Below are 22,350 nucleotides of genomic sequence, written 5' to 3'. Positions count from 1 at the left end.
TTAGTATGCTTAAAGAGACCATGACACGAAAAATACATAAGCTTTTATAACAAAATATAGCTATCGATGTTTGGTTTTAGAACTACCTTTGCGCCTATTGATTACAGGAATTGTTGTAATCGTATTTTGAAAATGTCTTGTCTTGGCGACTTTTTTTTTTGATTGGCTGACGTCAAGAGTTGTGCACACTTGATGGGGTTCCAGTCGCACATCGCTTGCCATTGTAGATTTGTAAAGATGAGGACGAGCATATCTTTTGTATTTTCTCTATTTCCTCGCTTTTCAAGACTTGGTAAAGAAAGATTATTGCAATGTTCAAGCAATGGATCCAAGAATAACTTTTTTCTATCACTAAGATAGGGGTTTCTAACCTGAAGTGGATGGAATGAAAATACATCTCTAGAGTGTTTACCAGTTCGAGTGGATCGGTTCATTCAAGCAAATGAATTTCAACCGGATTATTTTGGCTTGTTTTGAGCACTACGCTTCATTTTTACCGGTAAGGATGAATGTTTTGATTATTAGAATATGTTCTATTGGATTGGACTTCATTTCAATGCATTTTTATTCGCAAACTGAGTTGTAGAAAAACGATTTCTTCCACGTGCGAATGCGAACGGCCATAAAACCAAGACGGTTTGAACAACTTCACTAAAGTTGGTAAAAAATACCAGTTCACCTTCGAACAGCACCACGGGGTGGAAAGTGTTGAAAGAACCACATGCAATTGTAATAATCTGATTCACTGTTAAGCCTCAAAGTACAACAAATTGACAAACTGAAAAAGCGAAATAGTTAGTTTTACCGCGCCGATTTACAACAGGATTTGATTCAGTCATTCAAGGAACGATATTTCTCTACCAAACGAACAGTCGAATTATCGACAAAAATCAGTCCTTTCAATTGAGAAGGAGGAAGGGTAAATTTAACATTCGAATTTGTTCTAGAGCCAAGAAAAGCACGGTGAAGGGTGCAGGTTTTCTTGTGAGTGTTTTCTTATCGCAACGTACGCTTTGTTTTGCCAGTAAATGTACATTTGTGCGGTTGTTGTGCATTCCCTTTCACATATACCAAATCTTGATGGCAGTTTTTCTTTAAAAACATTATAACTATTCAGAGATTAAAATGCTAGTACCATCTACTGCATTTGTTTGTTTGTTTGTTTATTTATTTAAAGAGAAGTAAATACAATCGAGTTTTTTTTTGCCGTTCACTCATTGATGATTAAATTTTCAGTCCTCGCATCTCAACCTACTATGCGTTACTTTTTGCCTTGTAATATCGTCTCGCAATTATTTACAGCGTATATCTTATTTTTTTTATCACAATTGTGATCGAAAAAGGAGTAAGTTTGCCGAAAAGTTGGGTGGTTCGCGCGGAAATGGTGTTCAAAAGCTTATAAAAAATATTAATAAAAACCACCCCCCCAATTGCTGCAGGATTCCTTATGGATACTTTGCTCAGGTTACACTCAGCTTTTTTGTGGGGAAGATTAGGGCTCCACGATCAATTATATGTGTATTTTGGGTGGGGGCGTCCTATTTTGTATGAGAATGTCTAATGTTTATCCCCCACTTGTACAACTCTTGATGTACAAGTGATGTGCAAATTAGATATTCGGATATCGCCGGTTTCATGCAAAAAATTGCCAAAATTGTTATTTTAAAAGGATCAAAAATCAGGTTTCCGTTTAAATCAAGTATTGAAAATTGGAGAAGTTATTGTTGGGATATTACGCTACTATACTAACTAGTCAATTTGTCAAAATAAGCAAAACAGAATTTCGTGTCACGTTCTCTTTAAAGCGCCCTGTTAAAATTAAGTCTATTATCACCTGTTATACCTTTGCATTTAGAGGTTCTAAATGTTGAAATGCCTGTCCGTGTTTATAATGTTGGGAGTCATTTCTATAGGGGTTTATGTTTAATGTTTAATGTTTTAGATACCTAGTAAAAGCACGCAAAGCTATTTTCAGTAATTTAAAATCATTTACACCTGTAAGTTGAAACAAAATATTCGATCACCTTTTCTTATGTAGCTAAAAGTTAAAGCCTTATGATAATTTTTACTCGCGTATGAAGTTACTATTTAAGGTGTAGCTTGCGTAGTATCTCACTGTGTTTTCTTTTCCTAGTATTGAAGGTTAGGGTTTCCCGACTACTTTTTTCTTTAGATGGTTTTGTCACGTTATTCTGGCGAATACGCGTTGCATTTTCAACTTAATTTAATTAGTTATGTTTTAGCGCAAGTTACTCAAATTGAATATTTAATTCATAACAATTTTTTTACCAAAGTGTTTCCAAGCTCCGAGTTCGTATAATATTGCTGCTTGTACATTAGAAGGATAAGGCTTGGGGGCTTTTCTGTACACACTCAAGAAATAAAAGCAATTAATATTATCGCTTATAGTTCCCGCCAAAAATACTTTAAACAAAATGGGGGTTCAATTAGTGCTTCGAGCTGATTCTCTGCCCGGTTTGTGATTTCAAAAGGCTACCCGGTAAAACTTGTTTGCGCGAGATGATGTCTATAAAAAGGCCTTTATACAAGCAAGTCACATCACTTTTCAACGCTCAAAGACAAGCTCAGTGCACAGTAAATACCTCTTTGCTATGGAAAACCAAAAGGTTTCAAGGACATCTAAGAAGTCGCACCAGACCCCTGCACCAACGACGACGCTTGGGCTTTTAGATAAATTCTACTTTTATTTTGTATGATGAAAAAAGTGCTACCACCGTTTCTATGACTGTTTGTCTAAATGTATACTATCTATAATACCGTAGCAATGATGCTAGATCACCCCCTCTAAACTCGCAATTGCTGTAAACTAAATTACCTATGTACTGTTTAGAGGGTTCTGATAACTTTGAACAAGTCCCTACTGCTGAATATTCGCAAGAAAGGGATTTCCATATGATGGAGGAAAGAATGGATTGTAAGTGTCCCGCGGCATTATAAAACACTAATAGGCATGCGTACGGACACGGAGAGGTTTATTATGTTGTCTGCTCACTCCCCAGTAAACATGTGCTTTAATAACAATGCTACTCTTGTTCATTATTTTAAGGTAACCCTGATTCGCTAGATAGGGCGACGGATGACTTTACTTCTCTTCAACAAATCATTTCTAACAGGTGTAAATAAATACAATACTTGATATTAATGTGCAATAGTATAATGTCTGTAATGCGAGGGAGCCCCCGAGAATGTAAAGAGCTAATATTCCTACACTGTTTTAATTCTGTTGTTATTTTCTTTTGAAGAAAGCGACGGAAGTGACCCTGAAGATTATTTTAAGAATGACTCTGACGAGGAGATTTGGAATACGCTAGATGGATTATCAACATTTAATAACGGTAAATATTTAATAATTTGTATTTAAGCAATAGTGTTTGTACGGGGGTTATATAGGAGGTGAAATATTTATACCTTTGCATTGTTTGAAATGGGTTGCTATTTTATTTTCTAGACAACGATTGGAGTGAGAACGATTATATGGGAGACTCGGACGAGGAATTCTGGGATGCTATGGATGAGCCATCTAACGATGGTAAATATCAATAACGTTGTATTTGTGGGCGCGCGCGTAAATTTTGATAAAGTTATAACGTAGGTTATGTTTTTGTTGTTCTACTTCAGTGAATTCCCTATTCTAATAAGAGCTAAAATATACCAAGCCATCTTAATGGATAATGGCATTTTGATAATTACGTATGCATTCGCGGTACATTTCAAGTTAGCAGAGGTTGTTATTAGTATTCGTGTTATGCTATGTTAAGGTTTTTATCTAACCCTATTATTACTATTTTGATACACAGGGTATTATCACTTTCCTATCTTTATACCCTTCACCCTTGAACTAGTGTATTACTAAGTCAGTTGTATTTATTCTTCTTTTTCTTTCTTTTCAGAATAAAGATGAAGATTGTCTGTTAGCTGAGAGGCACACAGGAAGAGGAATGGAGATTTGGAGGGCTGAAGACTGCTACATGCTTAAGAAAATATCTTCTTGGCGTGTGCAGAAATTCAAAACAACGTCGACCGATTACCTTAAGGTAACACCCCAACCTGAGGGTTTAGCTCTGTTAGATCAGTTATCCCGTGTCTTCGTTACGTTAGTTAGTGAAATGACTGCTAACATGCAGGGGAACGATTTAGGACGTTTTGTTTTGCGAAGTAATTCCCTAGACTATCCAATTTCGTTGCCTTTCATGCCTAGACTGGAGTTAAATGCCAATCGTATCATGATCGAAGTAGAGAGGGTCTTACAATCTAATGAAAGCGTGAACATAGAAGATGGTATGAATATTAATATTCATATAAGTATGCCATTAGGGGGAAGTCCGTTAGTAAAAAGAAACATTAGAAACCTTTTTTAAAGGAGAAGGGTGTTGTAATTCGTATTATGAATAAGGACAACTTGTGTCTAAGTAGGGCTATTGTTACCGATATTGCGCGTCAGGAGAAGTCGGAGCGATACCATTCTATAAGGAAAGGTTGTGCGATTCAGGGGGTTCTTGCTAGCGATTTGCATCAGCGAGCTGGTGTACCGCAGAAAATGTGCGGCCTACCTGAAGTTTCGATGTTTCAAAGGGTAATTGAAGATTATCAGATAGTTGTTCTCTCTGCTTACCATTTCAACGCAATTGTGTACGAAAGCCCGAAAAGAGATAAAAAGATTTTTTTGTATTACTACAATAATGATTTCGCTATCATTACTGCGGTTAGTACGTTTTTAGCGGAGCCAGCGCGGCCGCAGGGTACCCTGTGATGTCACTCGCCAGCCAGCCAGCCAGTCAGCCGCGCGACTCCCAGGCCCCACTCGGCCCCGAAATGGCGACTAAATACAAGCACGGAGCAAGGGGAAAAGTTCTTGTCGATTATGCGATGATTATTTATTTTGCCTCAAATTTTGTGACTTAAGGATAAAGTCAACTAGAGGAGATCTACTAACATTCATTCACGCCAAGATTTATCTGGTTTTAGCTAGTAAATTTAAGCAAGTAGCAGTTCACATTAAAAATCGAGCACAACAACAAAAAAGCGAAAAAAAAAAAAGAAAAAAAACAATGCAAGGTGAGTTTCGGACGACGATTTGTATTGTCTATTGAGGATATGACAGTTATTGGGCTTTTGTTGTCCTTTTTGTTTGCTATAAGAATGCGAGTACTTAATCTAGTAATCAAATTATTTGAGCATAACAGCTTTTGTTTTGACATTCTTCGTTTTATCTATATTCTTGGTTGTGTTGAAAATTTGACTCTGCCAAATTTTCGACTTTAATAAGACTTCTTCAGGGCAGATTGATTGTGTTGGGATATTTCATAGAGGCTAACCAATATCGTGTTGCATTTGTCAAATACTGCTAAAGAAGACCGTTCTTGTCTTTATATCCTGTGCTCTTAGTCCTAAGAAGATACATATCCTTAGAAGATACAGCAACTTTTTCAACTTACAAGAGAAATTTTCCTTACCGAGGATAAAAAAAAATCAACCCCTATTGTCAAATATGTATTGTTGTTATTGTCTGCATCTTGCATCTCATGTGTTTATTTTTTTCAAATAGTTGTGGAAAATTAGTTAGATTATAAATTGCTTGATGAAAAGATTGTTTTGAAAGATATAATAAATAACTGTTTTCACTCTTTCATGAACCAGGAACTACCTGAGGGCCAAGATGAATGCTAAAGACTGGAAGACATGGAAATTAAAAACCATGTCTTGAAGAGAACAGTAGGGAGTTCTTATTCACTAGTCATTCGGTACCCCCACATCCATGGTCCCAGGGAAGGGTGGGGGATTAGACTTTTTTAAAAGCATGTTTCCAAGTTAAGAGTAAAAAGCAGTCAATACCACCACCCCTCTTGACATATTCTGGTTAAAAAGTGGTCTAAAACCCCACATTAACCCCTGGCTTCCACGGGACCATGAGGGAGGGGGATCAAATGACTAGTTCATTACTATGTAATTCAGCAGTACACACTCAATATGTTTTTTTTAGAACAAGATACTTATATAATATAAAACTAAAAACAAGCTTTTGCCTTTTAAATAATAAATCTGTAAAGAAAACAGTTTTTTATCAACCTAAAGATAATGGGAATGTTTTAGGAAAGTACTGAATATAATTATCATATAATTATTATTGTTATATTTTCCTTTCAAACATTTAAAGAAGAGTCATATTTCTTCCTTTTACTTCTCCTACTTCTTCTATTTTTATGCAGTTGATGCTATTTGCTATTTCCCCTCTACACAAAAAATAAATTAATGAACAAATTTGATTTTTAAATTAGAAATTTTCATTTAGTACTTTCACTTATATCCTTTTTTAGGATTTTCTTTCCAAGTCAGTCTCTTTCCCATTACATTTATTTTAGAGGTTTAGTTTTATTTTACTGGAATGGTTGGATCCAGGGTTTCTAAAAACACCAAAATATAATGCTTTACTGGATGTATATTTGTAGATATTAATTCCCATGAGGATGGAAAATCACCACATGGAAACTTCAGTATTGCATCTCACCTAAAACTGTGTCTGAAACTATACAATATCTTTGGAATCCTGTTTAATCCATTACTTGTTCTTTGTAAGGACAAAGCTTGTCAGAATGTAGCTTTACAAATGTACATTAATGGGACTTTTATGAGGGGAAGGGTTTTTTTTAGGACAAGATACTTAAACTATATAACACTAAGCAACAACCATGTTCTTTTTCAATAATAGAATTTGAAGCTATGTTCACATAGCTTGGATAGCATAGGCTTGGCCTCTTTAGAGGCCTGTGGTGGTGGAAGGGTTAAGATAATGGGAAAGGGGAAATGTCAATAAATGCCCAATCAAATTATTTTCATTACTCATATTTTTTTCACCAAACCTTTCAAGTTGAGTCGATTTCCTTTATTTCTCCTCTCCCATCGACTATTTTTTTAGTCAATTGATATTCTTTGCTGTTTCCTCTCTACCCCAAACATAGATCAATGAAAGGGTTTGGTTTGAAATTAAAAGTTAGCATTTTAGCACTGTCAGTGATGTCTTAGATGTATTTTTTTAGGGTTTGCTTCCAAAATCAATCTGTTTTTTTCTCCATTGCATTCATTTTGGAGTAGGCCAACAACAACAAGGCCACTGTATGGTAAAGGGTGGGTGCACCAATATGTAATTCATTGAAGGAGATACATTTGTGGATTTTAATTTCCAGGCATTTTTCTGAATATTCAGTCCAATAAAGGAGAGAATCACCACTAAATTGATACCTTCAAATTACAGTATGGCATTTAAACAGTCTAAATATATTTTTTGGAATCTTTGAAATGCTGTTGCATCCATGACATATTCTGCACAAGGGCAAAGCTTGTCGGAGTATTGTTTTGATTATAAGAATATTCATAATGGAACTTCTTTGGTGGGGAAATAAGAATTTACCATTAGACTCTTGACAACTTTGACAGCCATATTTACACCAGGAATTGTGTTTGTTAACTTTGATGTACTGCATAATTTAAATTATTGAATAAGGCCAGGATCCATTTGGTTGGTCCAATAAATATCAGTAAAGAGCAGGATCCTAGATCCCCAAAAATACTTCGATCAGTCAATGCAAAAGGTGTTCAATGCTGGCTCCGATTTTAGGCAGTGCCTAAATCTATATATTAGGGAATAGCTATTGGTGTTATGAGTGTAAGAAAGGCTATAATACTTCTACCAAGCACCATTGCGAGGGAACATGTAAATGCTGCTTTTCTAGTGAGTGTGTGGGTATAGTTACAGGGGAACCGTGGCGTGAGTGTGGTTGGTGTAACAGATTATTTGCCGGGGATGCATGTTACGAGAGGCAGGTAACACTATTTGTTCCACTTATTTTCGGTGCAAGTCTTGTAAAAAAGTTTTGGCTTACACCAAACGTGATCCCAAGGATCATAAGTGCAGAGAGATGTTTTTTTTTTTTAATTGTAAGGACTTTTTCCTTGAGGGGCATTTATGTTACATGCAGAAGGTTGAGACTAGGAAGAGAGCAGAGAGAGAAAGCGGGAAAATAGGCGCAGGAAGAGAGCGGAAAGAAGGGAGAGAAGGCGTAGGAACGGGGGGACTGTAGAGGAGAACGATGTGAGTGATAGTGAAGACGAGGATGAGGTTGAAATGGAGTATCTATTCATAGATATAGAGACGAGGCAGGATCATGGTAAACATGTCACGAACCTCTTGATCGTCCAGACAGAGGAGGGTGCGGAAACTGTTTTTAAGGGGGGTGATTGTGTCGATAGGTTTTGTCAGTGGCTTTCAGACCACGAGAATTCAATTGTTATCGCTCATAATCTTCGAGGCTATGACGGTTTTTTTTTTATTTGTGAGTATTTTTACAATTATACGATACTTCCTAAGCTGATTTTGAGCGGTGCTAAGATTATGTCGATGGAACTTCCAGAATCAAACATCATCTTTCGAGATTCTCTCAACTTCTTGCCTATGGCTCTTAAATCTCTACCGAAAACATTTGGTCTAACGGAATTGAAAAAGGGCTATTTCCCAAACCACTTCAATACGGTGGAAAATCAGTTATTGCGGTCCTCTTCCTGACAAACATTTCTACGATCCTGATAACATGAGTATCGAGGATAGAGAGGTGTTTTTGAAGTGGCATGACGAATTAGTTCGGAATAACTATGTGTTTGATTTTCCCAAGGAGTTGGTGGAATACTGTAGAAGTGATGTAGATATTCTCCGAAGGTGTTTTTTAGAGTTCAAAAAGCTCATGATGAAAACGTGTGATCTTGATCCTTTTAAAGACTGTATCACGATAGCCTCGGCATGTAGTGGAGTTTTCAGACAGAAGTTTTTAGAAGAAAACACTATTGGCCTAATTCCACCACAGGGATACAAACCCTGTAAAAAGTATTCAATAATGGCTCTTCAATGGCTTTCTTGGGTTCAACGTCAAACCGGAAGTAGAATTCAACATGCATTAAACGGGGGTGAGCAGCGTGTAGAGGGTAAATTCGTAGATGGGTATGATAAGGATCGTCACGTTGTCTACGAATTCATGGGTTGCCTGTGGCAAGGTTGTTCCGATTGTTATTTACCTGATGCTGTGAATTCTGTCAACCGTACTAAGATGGCTGAGCTTAGAGAGGATAGTTTGAGTAGGGTACAGATGTTTAGGAAGAGGGGTTACGTTCGTCATGTGGGAGTGTGAGTTTAAAGACCAGTTAGATATGAACGCTGAGATGAGGGAGTATGTTGAGAGTTTGAAGTTTGACACACCTATCGACCCGAGAGATTTTTGGTGGACGCACGAATAGCATTTGTCTTTTTAAGGAGGTAGAGAGTGGGGAGACAATATCGTACGTAGGTTTTACAAGTTTATATTCTAGCGTAAACAAAACAGGGGTCTACCCTATTCATCATCCTATCATATATTCCGCAGAAACTCTTGAAGATAAGACTTCCCCATCGGAATTTTTTGGACTCATCAAGTGCGATATTCTCCCGCCTAGAACCTTGTTTCATCCCGTTCTCCCTTATCGTGCCCAGGGCAAACTTATGTTTCCTTTATGCCGTACCTGCGCAGAGACTCTTCAACAGTCTCCTTGCAATCATATTAATGCTAAGCGTATGCTATCCGGGACATGGTGCTCTATAGAATTAGAAAAAGCATGTCAACTCGACTATGTTATAAAGAGAATGAGTGAGGTGTGGAACTATGAGAAGAGATCTTCTAACTTGTTTACAGGATATTTAAATACATTTTTGAAGCTCAAGCAACAGGCTAGCGGTTGGCCTGCTTGGTGTGAGACAGAAAGCGATAAAGAGCGTTATATTCGTGAGTACGAGGAAAAAGCGGTTGGCCTGCTTGGTGTGAGACAGAAAGCGATAAATAGCGTTATATTCGTGAGTACGAGGAAAAAGAAGATATAAAGTTGAAACGCAATCAAATTGTAAAGAACCCGGGCCTTCGTTCACTTGCGAAACTGATGTTGAATTCTTTCTGGGGAAAATTCGGACAGCGGAATAATCTAACTAAAGTAGAACTAGTAACGGAATGTCAGCGTTTTTTTTCAACTCTTAGGCTGTAAGTCAACTGAAGTAAAAAAACGTGCAAATGATTAATGATGAGAGCGAAGAGGTGCACTATGCACATGGGGAGGGTCTCGAGGAATCGGCGTGTAATACAAACGTGGTTATCGCTAGCTTCACCACGGCAATCGCTAGACTCAAACTATATTCCGTTCTCGAGTCTCTCCAGGAGAGAGTTTTGTACTTCGATACTGACAGTATCATATATAGTAGCAAGCCCCGGGGACTGGCATCCTCCTAGAGGAGATTATCTTGGGGATTTAACCAAGGAGTTAGATGAGAGCGATTACATTACCACCTTTGTTTCTGGGGGTCCGAAGAATTACGGTTACCGGACCAATAATGGGAAGACAGTTTGCAAAGTGCGAGGTTTTACCCTTAACTATAGGGGATCGCAACAACTGAATTTCCAGACCATTTGTAACGAGTGTGTAATCCTGACGGTGAACCCATCTATTACTCCGTATTTCATTAAGAGGGATGGGAAAACTAACACGATACGCACTGACAGCATGCGCAAACGCTATCGTTTAGTTTATGATAAGAGGGTGGCACATGGGTATGTAACATATCCTTACGGATATCAAATGTAAGAAGGGTAGATTTCCATTGTACAGACTCTTAATACCCATGTATAGTGTAAACAGGAAAACTATTGTATATAGTTATATAACAAGAACATCAATTGTATCCATAGTTTTACGATATTTTTGAAAATAAAATCCTTATAAACCAAAATACCTTTGCGTCTGTCATTTCTTCTCAAGCTTTAGACATGAGTGGATTATAATTTTTTCTAGTGAGACACTGTGCACGTTGTTGCTTGCATGATCTTCATTTTAACCGTCTACCCATTCGAATTGGGAGGAAATAGTGAAACATCTTAAACCAATGAATTACGGGAGACTTTAGAGTTTGTACGCCTATATGGGTGGTGGTAGGGAGCCTCGGGAAATCCAATATAAGTTCCATTGTTCCCTCATCAACACTTATGAATCACACTACCCTAGAGCTTCGTGGATGATTTGGCAGATACTTTTAAGTATCTAGGATTTAAAAATCCTAGACCACTACATGTCTTGTCATTTGAAAGTCAACGATGGGCTCTTGCATGTCTACTGGATCTCTTCCAAGTTTCTCTTTGAGTGACATCTGTCAGAAAATTCGGTGTTTTGTTGTCTATTGTGAAAGCAGAGTGAACATCAACTATAGAGATGCCTCTAAAAAAGAAAATTGTGAAAAAGAAAGTAGAAAAACAACGGACACTTAAGAAACTGTATTATGGTGTGAATCATCCCTCGGCTTTGGGTGGTGTAGAGAAATTATACAGAGCTGCTAAAAAACATAGGATATCCCGTAAAGAAGTTCTAGCATTTTTACAACAACAACCTGGCTATACCCTTCACAGAAAAGCTAGAAAGAGATTTCGTAGAAATGTTGTGTTTGTCAACGGTATGGATGAACAGTGATTTAATCATTCTCGATAGTTTAAGTCGGGTGAACAGAGGATATAAATATTTACTTTCGGTAATAGATATCTTATCAAACTTTGCCTGGGTGGAGCCTTTAAAATCGAAAACGGGGAAAGCCCTAGTAGAAGCCTTTACATCAATATTAAAAAAAGGGAGAGTATGCGAACGTCTACAAACTGATGCAGAGACAGTGTTTAAAAACAAAGTTTTCCAAGAGTTTCTAACACGCAATAATGTAAGACATTTTGTAACTTACAACAAAACCAAGGCTCAAGTAGGAGAACGATTTAATAGGACTCGATGGAAATGATGTGGCGTATGTTTACAAGCTCGAACAACTGTAATTACATTGACCATTTGGATAAATTGGTTGACGGTAATTATAATAGATCTTTTCACAGAAGTATCAAAATGCGCCCTATAGATGTCAATGTATTCAATGCACAAGAGGTTTGGATAACTTTGTATCAAGAAAAGAAACGGATTATAAAGTATAAATTCAAAGTCGAAGAGCAAGTTAAAATCAGTAAATACAAACGCACGTTCGAGAAAGATTATATGAAAAGCTGGACGGAGGAAACGTTTAAAATAGGGAAACGGTTGCCACGAGATCCCCCAGTTTATCGTTTGCAAGAGTTTGACGGTGATTGGATCGTGGGGACGTTTTACGAATCGTTTAACGAGTTGCAAAAAGTGATCGAAGATAAAGATCATATCTTTAGAGTGGAAAAGATTATCAAAACACGCGGTAGCGGAAAGGGGAAAGAAGTTTTTGTCCACTTGAAAGGTTGGCCTGCAAAATACGATAGCTGGATTCCGTATAAACAATTAACTCCCCTAAAAAATAATGAATAAAGACGACGACTTTGTTTTGATTCTCCCAAGCAATGCAAACTCAAACCTGTTTCCAACAAACTCTGGATCACACTATAGGGTTGCGCTCCCTCAACAAATTCAACTAAAAGAGGAGGAATCATGGGAAGTAGGTCTTGACCATATTATTTACCCTAACTCGCTCTTTGAGATACCCCAAAATTGCGATCCTCCTCACATTATGTTCCGATTGTTTGGTACCGAAATAATAGAAAAGATGACCTTACCTTCCGGAAGGTATCGTACAGCCCTAGATGTAGTTAACGGTAAAGCGGAGTGTATGAAACAAGAGGCTAACACACAATTGTTGGATGTCTACGTAGATCATGACTTAAATGTAACCATGATTTCGAATGATGTATGGGTGTCATTTTCTACCCCTATGGCTAGAGCTCTTGGATGGCTCACGAGTGATGACAAGACGAAACATATTTCTATGCGCGATGGTTTTAAAATGAACTTTACATCGGAATGGAACTACGATCAAGAATATTGTGTAATGCCTCTACGTACAGTTTTTACTTTTACCGGAAAGTTTGTTATACCAAATACGGTTTCCTTATGTCTCTGTAACGACAGTATTATTCAGTACACACAAACATAATAGAGTCGAGACAAGTTGGGGAGAAGAAACTTCATTTATTACACGAAATGATAATCGATGGAATGCTCAGAGATACTTTGACGGAGGAACCATATCAGGTGAAATATTTTCCGTTACGGGCGAAAATTTTTCACACAATAGACGTGTATTTAACGAGTAGTCATGGAAAAGAGCTTTCGTTCCATGGAGGGAAATTGAATGAAGTACTACATTTCAGACGGAATAAAAGATGAATGACAGTTTTTACATAGTTGTAACGAGCGATGCAAATCTAAGCCAATACCCGGAAAACAGTGCCAGCAGTTTCAAAATGCAATTACCTAGTCAAGTTCGTTTAGACGAAGATTGGGAGCTTGGTTTGTCCAACATTATTTATCCTCACACGTGGCAGAATGTATTGGATAACGATATCTTCTACGATTTGGAGAGCACCGGAGAATTTCCATGGAATGCGCGCATTTACCTACCAAGCGGAAATTATAAAACCGTAGATAATTTGATTTCTGCGATGGTGGTAGGTCTTCATTCCTCGCTTAACGATATACACGATAAAAGCAAAAACACTATTAACGAACTTGGAGGAGAGGAATGTTTTTACATTCACAAAAATTCTGAGAATTATCATGAGCTTAGTATACCTCCAGGATACCTCCTTACGCTTCCAAAGAATGTTGCTTACGCATTAGGGTATTTAAACTTTCAAGGAAAAATACCGGCTGTTTTCGAAGCTATGAGTCCAGGCTAAGTTAGGATGAATAGTAATGGTGATATCGTTCTCAACGTAAGCACTACCCCTATACGGAGAGGTGATGAATCGATATGGGGTATGCTTTCTCCTAATTCCTTCAAAACATTCTACGTCTACACCGACTTGGTGGAGTCTATTGTTGTAGGGGATGTTAAAGCCAATCTTTTGAGAATGATTGTACCAAGGGGGAGCCTGGTCAGATGGTGCCCGAAGAAATAAAGCGACCCACATATCATAGACTACGGACTTCAATATTTTCATCCATAGAAATTAATATAAGAACGAATACGGGGGGGGGGGGGGGACTGGGTGGTTTGAGTGAAACCCCCCTGGGGGGCGCGGCGGCCCCCTCCGACCCCCCCCAACCCCATCTTAGGCTTGGGAGGCGCGGCGCGCCCCTCCGAGCCGCCCAGCCCCGTCTCATGCAGATGAGGCCCCGCGTAGATTGCTAATTATCCATTTACGTCGGGACCACTTCGCGTAGATGGATAAATCTACGCAAAACCTACGGAGCGCGGAATAACGGCCGTAAATTCAAAGCCGCTGGCGTGGCGTTTAAACCTGAGTTTTACTCACGTGGTGCTTGAATTGCCCCCAATCCCCAGTTTGGTCGTGCTTGTTTTCAGGACTTCTCTCGGGATTTCTCTGCTAAAGCAGCGATAATAGGGCGATGAATACCGTCGTGTGTTCTTTTTTATCGAACGCTCGATCGCCGGCCAGAGGTCTACGATTTTATGGCAGTCTTTGTTTGCCACAGAAGCCTCCTGTTTCCGAAATACAGTTTCATAGAGGCGGTCGAACTCTTTAAAACTCCATCTACGAAGGCGTCCTCTTCTTTCCCCTCGGTTGTTACTGAAAGTTTCCAGCCAAGCACTTTAGGTCTAATTCCGTGTTTGAGTCGAGCCGCCCTCTTGGATAATTGAGCTTGGTACTTCATGACATACGTTTTTAAGGACTTTGTGACTCGCACCCTAATAAATGAAGCTGTTATGAAGTATCATGGCTATATTTTTCCAATGATGCAGTTCGAACCCCCAAGGAATTGCAATTAGACATCCGTCTGCCCTGTGGTATACCGAGCGTTCGAAGGATGAGGTGCGGAAAGGATTATTGCGGGTGGCTAAAGGTCGGCCACGCAAACACGTGCGGCCGGAGGTGCATGGACACCTACTGCAAGGTCCACCCCCAAAGACTCCGTAAGGGCATCCCCCTCCCCGTGCCGTGCAGGATCTGCGGCATAGGGACTCGGTCAGAGACGCGGTTGTGCCGCCCCTGCGGAGCGAATCGTGAAGGGCAGAGGGTGCGTGGCGTCGAGAGGCGCGCTCGGAAATGGTTCGCACTTGTCCTGTCTGACATCGCAGCCCGCGGTACGGGCAATTAATACTGGGTGGCACAAGGCATACCAAAACACTCGTCCCGCCGGCTGTGATACGGGCAATTAGAGACTTGGTGGCACAAGTTATACCCGAACACTCGTCCCGCCGCTTGTGATACGGGCAGTCGGAGACTGGGTGGCACAGGGTATACCCAAACATGGACGCTTATATAGAGGAGATTCTCGATAGCAATCCTGACAAAGAGGCGCCCGCCGTACTGGAAGGGCTGGTCCAGAACATCCTGGACGAGGACATCCCCGACGGTGTCAAACACAAGCTGCTTAAGCCGCTCGTACCGGCGAAAGTGTGGACAGAGGAAGTCGACCCTTTGCTGCCGGGAAGGCGGCAAGAGGGCCCAAAGAGCTTAGACCCCGAGGAGTACTATTCTCTCTTCGTCGGCGGCGCCCATCTTCGATTCCCAAGCGTGGATGCCACTTTTCGGGGCCAAGACATAAGCGCCGGTGTTTACCAGGAGATACGAGATCTTGGTGGAACAGATGTCATTGCTCTAAAGCCGGTTATGCGGGGGCCTGATACTAATGACGACGGCTCGGTGTGGTGGGTCTCGCACGAGCGAGAGTCTCTGAAGGCAAACGCAGTGCTGCCGCTGGTGCTCGAGATGGTAGACCCCGACCGGCGTTACGGACTCTTCACGGTCGTTGGTAAGGCCCCCGCAGAGCCATTGGCGCCAATCACGGAGGAGGAAGGGCGCTCGGAGCACAAGATTGGTGGGTCGTTAGTCAAAAGAGGGGACCAAATCGCAGTCGGCGCCCTGGAAGGCATCGATGCCGGTATTTGGGAGAAAGGACGAGAGTACCTCGTCTACGTGAGATACGAGCTTCGCCCTTTACCTGAGCAAAATGGGGAGCCTGGGCCAATGTTTGAGCGAGAGGGGAGTGACGCCTTCGCAAACTGTGTTGTGAGCTATGTTGCCGACTACTTGAGGAACCGCGGTACCTCGCGCTCCCTTGATCTGACCAAGACACGAGGCAAGATCCTCGAGCGATTTGACAAGAAGCTGGCCACTACGGGATGCACCAAAGAAGACCTATTTGAGGTGGAAAAGAAGTTCGAGATAAAGTTGGTAGCCGTGGACGCCCTGGGCAACCTTATGTGGGACTCGGGGAAGTACAAGTGTGTACCCCACACAAATCCGCATCCCTTGCCACAATAACCACGCCTGGGCGGAGCTTCCGACTGAACCACCTGCGATCGCGAGCGTCCACGGCCTAGACTTCGAGGCTGAGGGGGAGCTTCGTTTGTTATGTCAGGAGAAGGCAGCGCTTCGCGCTACCAGTGCCGCCACAAAAACACGCGAGGCAAAAGTGCGAGAGGTGCTCATTTGCTTTATAAACAGAGCGATCCCCAGAAGCACGAGGATCTGGCTGTGTGGGCGTGTTATAGTCACGCACGAAGGGAGCCAAGCACTGCGCCGAGTCTGCCGTGCGATCTAGTGGCCGCAACCTCTGCAAAGATGTATCTAGCCGGCCAAGGAGGATCGGGGAAGACCGAGTGGGCTGTGAGCATGTTCCGCGGCCGCAACGTTGTGGTGCTCACCCCCGAGAACGACCTCGCCCACGACCATCGCAACAACCCGCGCCTCGCGTGCGCGGTGAAGGCTCAAACCTACCACCACTACCTCTGCATACCAGCGGAGAAGCCGATAGAGGAGTGGAGACCTTCCGAGCTGGGGCACAAACTCGACCTTCTCGCAGAAGTGATTATCATTGACGAGTGCTGTAAGGTACAGACTAAAGTGCTACACGCCATCCTAGGGTATCTCGCCACGCGGCCGTGTCAGGTAGTGTGTTGTGGTGACTATGGGCAGGTCCCGCCCTGGGGAGATAAAGAGGGGCCTCACGATATGCTCAAGGAGTGGGCACATGGGAATATCCGCTGGTTCGAGTCCGACTACCGCTGCCTGTGTGAAGACTGCGGAAAGCCGTACAGTACATGCGACTGCGGCTCTGCCGCGCCCTCCTCCAGGCTCCACGACATAAAGGGCCGGATTTTGCATCAGCCAGATTCCCAACAGCTTGAGGTGTTTCGAGAGGAGTGGGATGGGGTGGCGTTCGAAGCGGCGATGAAGCAGGCCCACCCAAGCGATATGTGGGTGTGCTCGACCAACAAGATGGGGGCCCTTGTTCAGCAGCGATTGGTAAAGCACCACAGGAAAAACTACCCCCGATTGCCAGCAACCATCTGCTTTGACCCCGATCCCAGCGTCGCGCATCGTTATCGCAAGCAAGGGCGGCCGGTGCCCGTGCCAGACGCGTACAAAGGCACGGTAGTCGAGGTTCCTCTCGACGCGGTCCTTAACGGGCTTCCCCTCGAGTGGAAATACGCGGGCTGGGGACAGTCCACCTGGTGCAGGGCAAGACTATCCAGATTCCAAGACGCTTGTTTATCATATACCACAGCTTAGAAGGCTGGATCACGAATGCTGTATAGACCGGCATCTCCCGCGTGCGGCTCGCCGACCAGATAGTCCGCGTGATCCCCCCCGATAACACCCCCGGTGCCTTGGTTCCCACAGGACTGCAGGCTACGCCCAGTGAAGAGCTCATTATAGCGCGAATCAAGCGATACGCTATAGACGACAGGCAAAAGGGTCGCACAAAGTACACGGGACCGCACAACGTTCTGACGGTAGACCTAGTACTCGGCATGATTGCTGACGCGGAAAAGAAGTGCACGGTCTGTGGCACTCAGCTTCTTCTTCAGGGGTACACCAAGAGTCATCCCCAATGCTTCAGTATCGACCGGCTGGACGACAGTCAGGGTCACTACAAGTGGAATGTCAGACTCACGTGCCTCAGCTGCAATAGAAGGCACAAGCGCTGATCACGCTAGGGTGACGCTAGCGCGATCAGCAGATTTTTTTTTATTTGTTTTGTCACGCTAGCGTCAGGCTAGCGTCACGCTACGCAACTGCGAACGCGTGAAGCCGTGCTTAGAGTACGCCGTGTAATACAACACTGGCTGTCCGGGCTCCATGACCCTCTTTAGTATTGGGTATGCCTTGCTTGTCCACCACGGGTCCGTCGCTCGCCGTCGGCCCTTGTCCTGAAGGTCTTCCTCGTTTACGGCGATGTACACCTCCGTTCCTACCTCTAAGGGGACCTCTAAGGGGGGCTTTTCGGCTTTGAGAGGCACGCGCCTCAGCTTTATGGCGTCTTTAGGCGCAAAGCCAGTCATGCGAGTCTTCGTTGCGTTCATGTCCGAGATGACAATTGGCAAAGCATTAACCCACTCGCGGTTTGTCTCGCCGGATGCAAGCTCCTTCGAGTACTACGCACGAAATAGGCGCTGTGCCAGCCAGCGGTGGAAAGACTAGACGAAAGCTTGGCTCCTGTGGTGCCCTGGCTCAGCCCGTCGGACCTCCACCCCGTGGTCTGTTAGGAGCTTTGTGGTAGCACCCTTGAACTCCGTGCCGTCATCAAACATAAGGACTTTAGGCCATGTGAGAGGCCCCTCTGCATAGATTCCAGCGAGTTCGCGGGAGACGACGGCCGCGCTCTTAGTCCTCAGTGGGCGGGCGGCTTTATATCGTGAAGCAACGTCGAAGACAGTCAGGGCATACTTGTACTCGCGGTCGGTTGGCAAGAATAGCAGGTCCGACTGGTGGATACGGTTTGGTATCTGCTCCGAGAAGTGGGCGTAGGTAGTCGGAGGAGGGGGTTTCTGTGTGTAGCCCCCGACGGGCTGCGAGCTTACCCACTTGCGCACTCGGTCTATGGAGGCTGACCCTAAGGAGGTTTGGCATGCAGAGCGGTCACTCCCTGGAAGCCGCCTCTGGCGTAGTATATAGGACGAAGGAACGCATCGAGTTCTTCGTCGGACATGCGCTTCGCCGCCATTACGTGTGTATCGCGATGCGTTGCAACAGGTGTATCAATCTCCAACAGGCGTTTGCCGTCTGCTCGGGCAGTGCATACGCACTGCTGCGCGAAGCGCTCGGTCTGCAATCATCTTATACGTAAACGTGTACGTATACGTATGCGTATACGTATACGCGCAGCACGAAAAAAGGCCGCCTAGACGCAGCGCTGGAACGGCAGCTGCATCACAGCAAGTGGCCAGCTGCGTAGCCGATGGCGAGAGCGCCGGCGCCAATGTACGCCAACTCGGCGTTTTTCTGCGTTTTTCTGGGGATGTAGTAGTCGGACAGCTCAGGGGCCCGCATCGACTCCAGGGATTGTTTTGGCCGGGTCTGGTTGTAGAGTTTGAGCGCGTAGTCGGTGTCGGTGAAGTTCTGCTTTGCGAGGGACCCTCTCTCGCGACTTTGAGCTTGCCAATCGAGGATTTTTTGTCGCCGCTGTTGGTAGCGTCCATAGTCTTGTTGGTATTTCTCTAGGGCCTTGTCGTGCCCCTCCTTCTCAGCTAAGGCAGGACTCTCATCGTTAGACAGGAACTTTGCGAGGTAGTTGCCACCAACGAATGCAGTCGCGTTTAGGACGGCGCCGCCAACCAAAATCGCGATGGAGGCCATCTAGTAGTGAGTGTACGTTTCACGTACGCACACTTCACGTGCGCACACTTCAAGTGCTGTGTGTATGGCTTCGGCGGCGCATGCGCATAAAACGTACACGAGTCTAATACGCGGCCCGCGTGTGCCACAGTACACTATTACACGGGCAGGATCTTCTGGTCCTCAAGGTAACCCTTCAAAGCGACAGCACCTGCAACGGCGGCAGTCATTTTTGCGTAGTTCATGGCGTTCGAGGAGGGGTCTTTGGTGAAGTCCTCGCGTAAGACCTTGCGCCCAACCCAGCCGATACCGGCGACGAGGCCGGTTATGACTGCTGCGTCGGTGATGGTCTTTGTAATCTTGCTCTGCTGCGTCGTCGACATTGCGGTGCACGGACGTGCGGATATGGGCAGGGCCCTCGTGTCTAAATGTCTGCTTACTCCATGGATGACAGCCGAGATTTGCATTGTCCGGGAGCGCGAAGCGCTGTCGCCGGAACGGTCTGCTGTGCGGCCGCCAGCGGCGGCCTTGCGGGCGGAGTCACGCCGTCGGTACCTTCGGTAGCATGCGGATCGGTAGCTCGCTGGTTAGCAGCTGGTGTACGAGCGAACGCGGCAGCAAGCTCCCGCCTACGTGTGTAGAGGCCGATCAATGACACTAGAAGACCAGCGACCCCGATAACCGAGATAGCCGACCAAGCAGAGTTGCTTTCCGGGACTGGTGTGTGTGCCGAAGGCATCTTCGGCGCGCGCAAGCCCTCGCGTCCCTGCGGCTCGCTAGCGACCAGCGACCTCAACGTGTTGCACGACACGAAGTGCCTCTTTCTTCGCACTGTTAATTCGGTTCCACTTTGCCAAGCGCCTTCCGGCTTCGACTCGTCCAGGGTGTTTAGGTCGGGTCGCGGGTGGTTCGGGGCTCGTGATTCTCTCCGCCAACGCCGAAGGCGTACGTGCAGGTTCATGAGCAGCTTGTTTGTCAGGTTCCGCTGACCCGTTTGCCGTTCCGGCAGGCTGGTCACTAGTACTTCCTTGAGATTCCTCCATTTGTGTTGACACGCGGTGTCAACTACTTGGTTGCTGAAGATGTGGCAAGCTTTCAAATGAACGTCTGCTCTGGGATGGCAGACTCGCCACTGTGCGTACCCTTCGGGGGGCAAACCACTGGTGAGTCCGCGACTGCTAACTCGTGTTGACACCGCGTGTCAGCGCTTGCCTGTCCGGCGGTGTTCACATGACGTGCTACGTGTAACGCTGACGCCAAATCCGGCCCTTTATGTCGTGGACGCAAGCAAAACTCTAACTTCGAGAACTTTTTCGTCTTGAGGGCCTTCATGTACTCTTTCATCTTCTCTTCTGAGAGCTCCGCGCCGTAGTCATGCAGGAGAGCTTTCATGTCCGCCTTGCTCGGGGTATAGAAGACCACCAAGGCCGCGATGTTCACACGGAAAAGCTTCGTGATGCTGGTGAGCTGCTGCGTGATCACCCACACGCGGATACCCACGTAGCGAGCTGGTTAGAGCGCCTCTTTACGTCTTTCGAGGCCGCACAGTCGCCGAGTATGATTAGCGTATTAGTGCCTTCGAAGAGAGCGGAGACAAACCTCAGCAGTATGCCGATCTGACCCGCCTCAGATGCGATGACAAACAGACGATCGTCGCCCTCGCCTAAGCCGTCGTATATTTTGTTGTAGACAAAGGTAGCGCACATGAGTACGATGTAGTCAAACCTGCCCCGGAAAGGGCCGCGCAGCCGGTCCACTATGAATCGGGTCTTCCCGCATGACGTCGGGCCCACGATGAGAGCGTTAAATGGGATGTTTTTCGGGTCCATACCGCTTTGCGCAGAAACACGCTCCGGCGTATGTGCTCAGTATTGTATGGACTCTAGCTGTCCGTTCATAAGGTTCATTTGGGCGTCGGCCACCACAAACACGTGACAGTTTACAAACACGGTACCCGTGCCGCTTGCCGTGCGTTTTATCTCGAGGTGCACACCGTCGCGGGTATTGACCAATCGGAGACCACCCCCATGGATAGAACTGTCGTCCGTCGTTCGAAGGTCGATCCACAGAGCAAACTTGTCATCGCCAAAGAACGACTCGGGGCCGACCGCCGGGGCGGCAGGCGCTCCGCTGTGCCCCCCCGGGGAGGGGCGGACGAACCGCCTTTTCGCCTCCCTCCAGAAATCCGTGGGGCGCAGCCCCTGGCTGAAGAGCCTGTTTGGCACGCCGCCGATTGTAACGCGAACGCTCTTGATGTCGGGGTACACGAACTTCTCAGAGTCGCGAGCCCCTGCCGTGTATGGCTCCACAAAGAGGAGCAACAGACCACTCATAGACCTTCGCGGCAGGTTGACACTCTCGTTGATTATGCTGTCCGTCCCTTTGCTAATCACGAAGGTCTTGTGAAGTTTCACTTGCTCGTAGAAGAACGTTGTGCCGTTTTGGTGACGGCGGCTGCAGACCGGGCGAGGTTGTCGTCCCTCAGGCTTCCGTATTCCAGCTCTAGATTTTTGACGCCATAGGATAATTTGGTAGCATCGCTTCCGACTACTACCTGGTCAACCGTTGCGAACGTGATTTCAAAGAGCAGCGCCTCGGAGAGCGCCCTTGGGTACAGTACGCCATGGTTCGTCAGCAGAGAATGTTCTAGCGGGATGGTGTACCTCGCCCCGTGGGCGGCGTTTAGAGCGTTCTCCTTTGCGTTACTAGTCGCTTTATCGCCAGCCTTGGA

General features: G+C 44.7%; 1 protein-coding gene across 3 annotated transcripts; it reads left to right on the top strand.

The window, feature by feature from the left end:
- Positions 1–24: 24 nt before the first annotated feature.
- LOC116609749 lies at positions 25–5,718 on the top strand. 3 transcript variants are annotated; one of them, XM_048728231.1, is made up of 6 exons: positions 2,876–2,935; positions 3,068–3,134; positions 3,264–3,356; positions 3,470–3,550; positions 3,919–4,055; positions 5,659–5,718. In XM_048728231.1, exons 2-6 carry the CDS (start codon positions 3,098–3,100, stop codon positions 5,686–5,688), a joined length of 378 nt encoding a protein of 125 aa, XP_048584188.1. In that variant the 5' UTR covers positions 2,876–2,935; positions 3,068–3,097; the 3' UTR covers positions 5,689–5,718. The 3 variants fall into 3 exon arrangements, 2 of the variants coding, with proteins under 2 accessions (XP_048584188.1, XP_048584187.1); XM_048728230.1 differs by lacking the exon at positions 5,659–5,718 and having other exon boundaries at positions 3,919–4,836; XR_007308226.1 differs by lacking the exons at positions 2,876–2,935; positions 3,068–3,134; positions 5,659–5,718 and adding an exon at positions 25–499 and having other exon boundaries at positions 3,912–4,373.
- Positions 5,719–22,350: the final 16,632 nt, after the last annotated feature.

The sequence above is a fragment of the Nematostella vectensis genome, chromosome 5 (assembly GCF_932526225.1).
Source record: "Nematostella vectensis chromosome 5, jaNemVect1.1, whole genome shotgun sequence".
Classification (NCBI taxonomy): domain Eukaryota; kingdom Metazoa; phylum Cnidaria; class Anthozoa; order Actiniaria; family Edwardsiidae; genus Nematostella; species Nematostella vectensis.
The sequence above is the reverse complement of the archived record's forward strand: the minus strand, read 5'-3'. Positions and strand labels throughout refer to the sequence as shown.

Coding starts and splice junctions, on each gene's coding strand:
- LOC116609749 (XM_048728230.1), top strand. CDS start 3,098: ATGACTTTACTTCTCTTCAACAAATCATTTCTAACAG. Junction 3,135..3,263: donor CAACAAATCATTTCTAACAG/GTGTAAATAAAT, acceptor TTTCTTTTGAAG/AAAGCGACGGAAGTGACCCT. Junction 3,357..3,469: donor ATTATCAACATTTAATAACG/GTAAATATTTAA, acceptor TTTATTTTCTAG/ACAACGATTGGAGTGAGAAC.